This window comes from Desmodus rotundus, chromosome 1 (genome assembly GCF_022682495.2).
Source record: "Desmodus rotundus isolate HL8 chromosome 1, HLdesRot8A.1, whole genome shotgun sequence".
NCBI classification, from domain to species: Eukaryota; Metazoa; Chordata; class Mammalia; order Chiroptera; family Phyllostomidae; genus Desmodus; species Desmodus rotundus.
In genome coordinates this window covers 113,822,634-113,832,194 of record NC_071387.1, presented here as the reverse complement: position 1 = coordinate 113,832,194, position 9,561 = coordinate 113,822,634, and the positions used below count along the sequence as shown (strand labels likewise).

The window sequence follows — 9,561 nt, the reverse complement described above, 5'->3', positions numbered from 1 at the left end:
GCACAGCCTAGGGTCGGGTTGGCCTGGCAGAGGGTGGCAGGGTTATTCTTTGGGTGTTCTAGAGGGGACTACCTGTGCAGCTGAGGCCTGCCATTCTTCCAATATTGTGTAGCTTTTGTATCTTATGCTGTTTTAGTTTGTAAACTAACCCTATAGAAATAATAAACTAACAGGGGAAATAATAGGAGAACGCATCATTGATAGGCCTAAGTGACTAATGCACATGGAAAGCTGCTTTTCCAAAATTGTGAAGCTTTTGAATAAAGACTCCTTTCCTTCATCACCAAACCTTTGCCTCCGGGATTTTGTCTAGAGGGTGGCAGAGGGCAGCGGGACCCCAATGGCTGTTTAGTAACAATAATTCTTTTCTTTTTAAAGAATAAAACAATCACATGGTCAAAAACTGAAACCATACAGAAGGTATAAAATTAAAAACTCCTGAGTTCCTTGTGTAAATTATGACTTTTCACTTCTAAAATGTTTATTACTAATGCAACAGGAATACGACACAAAATGTTTCTGATGAAAGATGAGCATTCCAGACCCTGTGTGGTTTAATCAGAAAATGAGGCTACATTCATATCCCAAATATAAAACCTCAAAATCTTCCTGAATTTCAACACAGAATTTAGATCTAAGTAGACTGAATTTTTTAAAAAATCACATTTTACACTTTAAATCAGATTTCATTTGATTTTTATCCATAGAAAAGCAAACTCTTCAAAGATTTATTAAAGTATTACAAGTTGGCAGTCACCTGGAAACAATTTATTATTAAATAGATTAAGCCCTAAATCCTTCAGGTAAAAAAGTCTAACACACTCAGGGTTAAGATGAAACAATAATACATGGGAATATGTATCCCTTGACTAATAAACAAACCAACAGCCCGTGGTAAAATTCCTAATACTGCAGAAAGATTTGGAAATAAATGACCTGTAATTCAATGCTGCCTGTTAGCAGATTTCCCTTGATCCTTCGATGACAAGGTTAGGGCTGACATAATTACAACTGGGAGAGGGGAGGAGGTAAAGAAAATGAAAACCTGGAAATGACAAGGGAGTGGGAAGTAATCCAATTAATAGCAGCATTGAAAATGTATAATTTACAACAAAGCAAGTGCCAATTTGGAAAATTAATGTCTATGGGCATTTTCTTCCTCAAACAGGGAGCCAAGTGAATGTGAGAAGTTAAGACTTTTTTCCAATATTCCTGGGACCAAAGGCAACCACATATCTGGAGCTACTAAACCCTCCAATGCTTGAATGTTAACAAGCTCTTCACATGGTAATCATCTTAATATTTTAAATTTTAAAAAACTGAACTCTGCAACAGCCAACTAATTCAAATTCTTATTAATCAACCTCCAGTTCTTACATAGTGTGTCTATGAAAAGGGGTACATAATTATGCCCTTTTTAAAGATGTAAATAATTTATCCTTTGTGCAAATCGAAGCTCACTAAAGTCTTAACAAGAGGCACCTGCCCAGGGCAAGAAACTGAGGGTAGTCAGAAAGGCAACCAACACTGCATTTCCGTTGCCAGTCATTCAGTTTGAAGTGCCTCTTTTCAACTGGAAGGAGCTGTACCCAAACATTTAAGACTAAACAGTGAGCTTGTAGATAAAGCCCCTGCTATTAGAGGAAAAGGGCCTTTAGACCTGAGGATAGCTGGCCAGACCTGTTCTTGTCTTACCTCAGCTGTGTCTGAGGGAAAGCTTCCTCTAAGGTGAGGCAAGTTCGGGGGCTCACTTAGACTGGAGCTGCTCGGGGAGTTTCTAGCCAGCTCGCTGCATTCTCCTAGCTCACTACTTATCCCAACAGCACTCTGCCCCTGCCTGGGAAGTTCCTCGGGAAGTGGATAAAACTAATGAGTAGGACACAGCCCATCAAAGGCAATGCAAATATGTTACTAGCTATGTATAAAAGACTCCCCCACAGTTGTGGCAAAGGCCAGGGAAGAGAGATTTTGACCACAGAGGGTTCCGCAGTCACTGTCCTCTTTGACTGTGCCCTCCTTTAGCTCTCTGCCCTGACCACCTCAGCCTGTCTTCACTGTGTTTCTTCTCCCGGAGGCTAAGTATTTCTTTTCAGCTTATTTTTGAGAAAGGCTTATTTTTTGTGATTTACCCAACTAATCATGAAATCGGGTCTGTTGGGGGAGAGGGTGAAACTAAACAAACAATCTTCTATGTCTGAAAAATGGCTGCTGGGCCTTTCAAGTTCGTGAGACGCTCGGGCCAGCTGTACCCGTCTATGCCGAGTCCTCTTCATCCATCGTCACATCATGGTTGGTATTTTTCTGCTGCTCCGCGTCGGGCCCTGCGGGCAGGATGCTTGTGACAGTGTGGAGGAGCGCTTCGATCTGCTCCTCTGTGAGCCGTTCTTCACTCTCTTCCACCATCTGCCGGAGGAAAGAAAAGCCTCTAGGGGTTACAAATGAGCCTCCTAGGCTGGGCCACCCCACATTGGTCCCAGTCCCAGCCCCGCCTCTTAGCACAGAGTTCAGGGCCTGGTCCCTGAGCCACCTCAGGTCACTAGGTTCTCCTCATCTTTGCTCCACAAGAGGGAGTAGCTAGCTCAAATTTCAGGGTAACTGAAATTTGTGACTGCTCAACATAGGTCAGGGAAAAGAGAGAGTTGCAGGTTAGCACTTTTCTTTAAAGAAAAGGAAAACCCAATGCAGACAATTGTAACTGAATAAAAATAAAATAAATAAAATAAGTAAAATTTAAAAAACCCACAATGAGGTACCATCTCACACCAGTCACTGTGGCCAACATAAACAAATCCACAAACAAATGTTGGAGAGGATGAGGAGAAAAGGGAAGCCTAGTGCATTGTTGGTGGGAATGCGGACTGGTGCGGCCACTGTGGAAAACAGTATGGAATTTCCTCAGAAAACTAAAAATGGAACTGCTCTTTGACCCAGCAATTCCGCTGCTGGGATTATACCCTAAGAACCCTGAAACACCAATCCAAAAGAACCTATGCACCCCAATGTTCATAGCAGCACAATTTACAATAGCCAAGTACTGGAAGCAACCTAAGTGCCCATCAGCAAATGAGTGGATCCAAAACTATGGTACATTTACACAATGGAATTCTACGCAGCAGAGAGAAAGGAGGAGCTTATACCCTTTGCGACAGCATGGATGGAACTGGAGAGCATTATGCTAAGTGAAATAAGCCAGGTGGTGAGGGACAAATACCATATGATCTCACCTTTAATTGGAACATAATCAACAAAAGAAAAAAGCAAACAAAATATAACCAGAGACACTGAAATTAAGAACAATGTAACAATAGCCAGAGGGGAGTGGGGAGGGGATAGTGAGGAGAGGGGTCTATAGGAGCTACTATAAAGGACACAAGGACAAAATCAAGGGGGAGGGTAGAGGTGGGAGAGGGAGGTGGGACTGGCTGGGGTGGGGTGGAGGGATGGGGAGAAAATGCAGACAATTGTAACTGAATAAAAAAAGAAAAAGAAAAAGAAAAAGAAAACCCTAACAGTTCTATCCCAATATACACATGTGAATATGTTGTATATGCAAAGACAACACCTCTGGGGAGTGAAATGATGCTTTATATACTGTGTATTTCACAACAAGTTCATCTGTAACTTATAAACTGTATCAACAGCTCATCTGATGACTGCCCACTATGTGCCAAGTGGTTTATATATTTTTTCCAATCTTCATTAACCCCACCACTAACAGCTCTTTAGGGAGCTCATGTGCCTGGTACTGCGCCTTACACTTCATATCCATTATTTCTTTTATCCTCTCAGCAATCCTGGCAAAGGGGCAAAACTAGAATTCCAAGTCAGGTCAACCCAACTCCAACACACACCACTTGGCCTTAGTCACCTCCTGAGAATGCAGAACACGAGTCTGGTGAGTGACGGCTGGAAAGCAGTCACACGCGCCTCATCAAAGGTCTCCTTAAAGCCTCGTTTCCGACACGGTCCTGGCAATCTGAACACAGGCAACGGCCACAGCCACGAGCCAGTTTCTAAGCTTCACCTCTAATTCTCAGTATGTTAGTGAACACAACATGTCAGCCCTCCTCTCAGAGGCACGCAGGCAGCCCAGTTGTTTAACCAGATTCACTTCGTGGCGTTCGCTGTCTATTAAAAACAGCTTTTTCAGCTACAAATGTCCAGTGTCCTTTCTATGGCACTTCCCACAGCGATCTCTGACACCTGGCAACTAAATCCAAAAGGAATTCTAGAAAGAAATCCCGGCAGATTTACAAAAGATGACACACTAGGCGTAACAATCCTGAAATCAGTCTATTGCCTTGCTTTACAAATAACAGTATAGAAACTACAGAAGTCGGATGACACATCCAAGATCATCCTGCAAACTGCTGCCGAATCATTGCTCTCTTCATTTGTCTTAGTACAAAAATGTTGCCACAACTAGAGAGCAATCCTGGGTGTTCCTGGGTGAGGAAGATCCTGAGTGAACCAATGAAGCTACTGCCCATCACGCTGTGAAATAAAATGTCCATTTTCTAAACATTCAAAGGCTCAATAAAGTGTAACTTCTCTACCGAAGAAGAAAAAATCCCTCAAAGCCCATTTTAAAATCAGACATGCAAAATTAGGGCCTGTAAAAGGCAGTGATCTAACACAGACTCTCTCCGAAGAATGAAGGAGGAGGAAGAAGGGACACAACCAATCTGATTTAACCCTGAGAAAGGATGACCCCATTTGAGAGAAGAATGTCTCCCAGTTTATGAATAACAAGCATGTGCAGTTGCTGACGAACTGTTTCCTGCCTCAGGAAAGAGGGTGAAGGAGAGCTGAACTAGTGTTACAGCAGGGACGACCTCCCAGCGAGATTGGTACAGTGCTCCACAGTTTACAGGGGTTTTCCCAGAATCACTGCCACCAGAGCTTCTCCAGGACGCCGCCCATAAAGTCAGGATGAGGTACAGATAAGTGGAGGCTCAGCGTTATAAGGAAACTTGATCTGGGTCCCAGAGCAAGCAGGGGCAAGGTCTTTTGACTTTGCATCCCAGCTCTCCTAGAACACCAGGCCGCCACTATGGGGAGGTTTCTATCATTTCCTCTCTGAGAGGCACAGGGCAGACTGAGTCCACTGGTTTAAAAGATCTGGGTTACGTGACCTCTAAGAGGCCTTTCATTGTAGAAAGCCACACAGAGAGAACTTCAACAGGCTACCTTCTTTTCTCCCAATCTCTGACCGTGGCAGACGCGACACCAAGATTAGGTGTTAGCAAGCTGTGTTCTCGGCAGAGGGCTGATGAGCTTTCTATTTTGCCAAATTCTCCAAGAGCAGCTTTGATAGCACACAGCCCTCAGGGATAATTATAGTCAGGAATTTTTCTTTTCAACCCAAGATTCCCAGTCACAGAAAGAAAACCCAAGCCACATAAGCAAAATGAAATATACACAAAAAGAAACTTTCAGAAATCAAAAACTTACTAACCCATCTTAGATCACTAGGGTAATTGATAGTAACTATATTATTCACCTTTTCTTCCCAACACGTAAGAAACAGAGCTGAAACAAAGAAGTGCAAAGCACCATCTCAACATTCTGATACCAAAGGTTTCAAGTTGTTCAGAATATAAAGGCAAATGAAATTTAAAAATCCAAAGTATTTGCAGATGGATCACCATAAATGATAAATGTTTCTAATTATCTATGAAGATTACATCAATCTTTGACCAGGGGCCGTCAAACTCAGCAGATGAACTAGAAAAACGGTTGCTTCTCATTTTAAGCCGCCAGGCCTAACCTCCTCCTCTCCTCAAATACCTCAAAGTCTAACAGTCACGGACACTTTCAGCTATTTGTCCCAGAACAGATCACTTAACCTCTGCAAATTTCAATTTTCTCTAATATAAAATGAAAGTAATATGATGGTCAGGACCAAATGAAAACATACATTACAGTGTTTCGTAAGTTATAAAACTATATAATTCAAGACATTTTAATCACTGAATTGTAAAAGGCATAGACGGAGGTGCTGTTCAGGATAGTGGCCTGTGAGGCCATGGCGTTCACTGTCCTATCTTTAGACCAGAAGGCTCCAGAGGGGACGGCAGAGTCACAGAAGCTGGGTGGCTTCCTCATTTCTGCCCAGACAGCAGGCTGTGGGTCTGAGGATCGCAACAAATCATGGCTGAGGTACACCTGAAAAAGAGACGCTTCAGCCCCCAAAACTGAATACTAACAAATGGTAGATGCAAGGATGACTTCTGGACCCATGGGGCATAAACAGCTGTACGGTTAACATGGGGAAATTCTCAAGTCCTTTGCAGTTTCCACTCTATGTGAAAACCTAATTTCTTATCCCACTCTGGTGAGAAGAGATACCGCTACAAGCTTTGTTAAATGATTTGCTATCTTTTACTGCCAAATACTAGGCTGGGAAAAACCTAGCTATGAAATGGTCCAACTACTGGGAAACAACATACACAATTTTTACCAAGGAAAGGAAAAGAGAATGAAGAGTCCAAGGGTATCCCACACATCTTTCTGCAACAGCATACAGTTTGGAGGGACACAGTGAGACTTCTGAATCACACAGACTCAAATCAGCCACTCACTAGCCAAGACTACGGTGAGGCCATCAGGGTGACACATACCAAGCCCCTACCACCACATCTGGCATACAGTAGGCACTCTTAACAGCAGCTAATCTTACCAACTAACCAAAGAGCTTTCTATGGTCTCTGGGATGAGGTTGCACTAATCCTCCTCATCTCTCTCCATCTGTCATGCAGCCATGAATAACATATGTTGCCGATTAAAGTTGGAGGAGGAAGGCAATGGGATCTTTAACCCAGAGGGAAAGGAATTAGTTTCTTGCCGTTTTGTTTGTTTTTTCTCTTTTCTAAGTTGAATCTCCAACACAGTCAAAAGCATAAGACTTAGAGGGTCCCAAAAGGAATCTTTATGTATCTTAAAGGCCAGTTACCCAGAAAGGCACCCTTTGTGGGAGAAATTTTTCTAATTTAATTTTGATTACATTTTGAAGGGCAGAAACAACAACACAAAAACAATACGTTTTAGTCAGAAATTAAAAGCCCCATGACCCTTTAAAAAAAGGGTTTCTTTTTTGTTTGTTTTTAAACAACTCTAAAGATCACAGATATTTTTGGCCATTTTCTTCCACACATTTCTGAATGAAATTTGACAAAGAGCTAAATACTTCTAAAACTGACTTTGGAAACAGTTTATATAAAATTCTCATTTTATTAAGTTTCCAGCCAAACCTGTTGGGTTGTTTTTTTTTTAAAGATTTTATTTATTTACTTTTAGAGAGGGGAAGGGAGGGAGAAAGAAACATCAGTGTGCAAGACATACATCGATTGTCACCCCTCACACACCCCCAAGCTGGAGACCTGGCCCTGCAACCCAGGCATGTGCCCTGACCAGGGACTGAACTGGTGACCCTTTGGTTTGCAGGCAGGCGCTCAACCCACTGAGCCACACCAGCCAGGGCAGCCAAAGTTTTTTATTGGCAATTAAATGGACTGCCTAATGTTTGTAGCTTAATCATGCTCTTTGCTCTGTGCAACCAGAGGGGACTACCGCAGCATGCCCACACGGCAACCACTCGGTTTGTGTCAGTCACTGGCCCTCATTTCACATTCTCCTTATGCCATCTCGACTTCCTACTCCACCTGCCTCCCACAATTCTGAAGCTTTATGCTGTGACCGCAGTTCAGACTGTCCTAATGATGGGGTGCCTCTGAATGGTTTTACGCAGGCAAATAAACAAATCTATGGTTTTAGGAAGTGAACTCTGATAGAGGTGTAGACGACGGGCCGGAGGGGCACAGGCCGAAGGCACGGACCACGGTGAGAGACGAGGAGCGCTGACAGGAGTAATGCGGAGCAGAGGGGAAGGGAGACTAAGAGGGACAGGAGCACTAGAACCCAGGGACTAACCGAATATGAGGTAAAAGGAAGAGAATGACTTCCAGGTTTCTGGCTTAGGAGACTGGGCCAGGAGGGTGAGGGAGAAAGAGAGCATGGAGGGAAGTGCACATATGCTCCACTAACAACAACAAAAAAATTCCAGAAGAGTAGGTCAAAGGGTGGGGCGGGGTGGGGGGGGTGAGGGATGAATTCCACCAGAGTCATGTAGAGGGTAATGTTTTTAAGCAGCATTTGGGTTGGCAATCACCCTACAGGGAAGCGATGGCCAGGATCGTGTAGGACATCAGGTGAGACAAAAAGCCACCAAACCCTAGACCTAAACCTTATAGAAAGAATTACATTTCCTCCAGTCTTCTACTTTACCTACGTCCATACTAACTAGGATCACATTGGTGAGGCTTCCTTTCACTTACAACATGGAGTGATCTGACAGTCTTTTCAAGGGATGTCCGTTCCTGGCTGGTCTGTTGTCAGTCTTTACACCTCCCTTTCTGCGTGTCAAACCCAGAAACCACCCCCCACCCACCACACACCAAGTTCAGGCCTCCTTCACTCACCAGCTGGATCTCAACAGCAGTCATAGGCCTATGATTCAGCAGCTGAAGTTTTTCAGCTCTGTCAAAAAAAAAAAGTACAAAGCACTTAAAACTCTCACACCCCTAAGGATCTTGATTCTTTACCAAGATGTTTACAGACAGTTTGTCATGTAGGAACACAACCTGAGGAGGGTCCAAAAGCATCCTCCGTTTTTGTCTGAGGAGGTGCAAAGGCAGAAGAAAAAGGGGTCTGTGCTTTGACATAGAGGGGATTTGAGAGAATCCTTTGAAAGACTAAACAATGACAAAAGGAGAGAAGAAAATTCGTCTTTGACGGGATTTCTGTCCTGCACCAATGATTCAATGGAGACTGGGGAGAGGGAATGGAAGACTAGGGTTGAGGGTGGGATGTGGGGGCAAAGATGGAAAGGAAAAGGCAGACAACTAATATGTTTTGTTTAAAACAAGTGCTATAAATCAAATACTTAAAGGAGATTAATAAAAACCAATCAGAACAATTTGGCAACTTTAACTCTTAGGAAGATCAAAGTGCCTTCCAACCCTAATTTGATGTCTTATCACTAACAGCAAAGACCTGTATGATAGAGTATTACTCCAGAGGAATTAAAGGAAGATCCTTAGGGCTGTTTCCTCCCCACTCACATTATGAATGTATACTTGCCCTACCTCAAAATGCTCTGAGGCACAACCATTACATGGTTCCTTATTAAGTTTGAGAAGTGCCTGAAAGAAGTGCCTGAAGACACCCAACAACATATGTCTAAACTTCAACTTCAGGAAATAAAGAACAAACTGACAGCGACCAGAGGGGAGGGGTTAACGGGGGAAAGAAGGGGAAGGGTCAGGTCAAGGCAGATGTACAGAGGACCCATGGACAAAGACAATGGGTGGAGGCGGGGGCTAGGAGGGAGAATTGAATGTGGAAGGTGGGGGGTGGGTAGGGCAGGGGAGAGTAATGGGGGGAAAATGGGGACAACTCTAATTGAATAAAAAAAAATTTTTAAACAAACTGCAATTTCAGGTTAATATAACTAAAGCAGTTACATTGTGAGACATGCTGAAGTTATATCATGTTTTCCCG

The 9,561-nt window shown here is 43.2% G+C and overlaps 1 protein-coding gene across 3 annotated transcripts in view; it reads right to left on the bottom strand.

Moving 5' to 3' along the window:
• Positions 1 to 456: 456 nt before the first annotated feature.
• CRCP (CGRP receptor component) overlaps positions 457 to 9,561 on the bottom strand; it is a 35,717-nt gene continuing 26,612 nt past the window's right edge. Inside the window, exons 5-6 of one of the 3 annotated variants that reach the window (XM_053929725.2) lie at positions 8,481 to 8,538; positions 457 to 2,403 (exon numbers count right to left, since the gene is read on the bottom strand). In XM_053929725.2, the coding sequence (XP_053785700.1) occupies positions 2,254 to 2,403; positions 8,481 to 8,538 (208 nt within the window). In that variant the 3' untranslated portion in view covers positions 457 to 2,253. Of the gene's footprint in view, positions 2,404 to 3,292; positions 6,169 to 8,480; positions 8,539 to 9,561 lie in introns of those variants that run through there. The other 2 variants (XM_053929735.2, XM_053929730.2) reach the window with 2 other exon arrangements.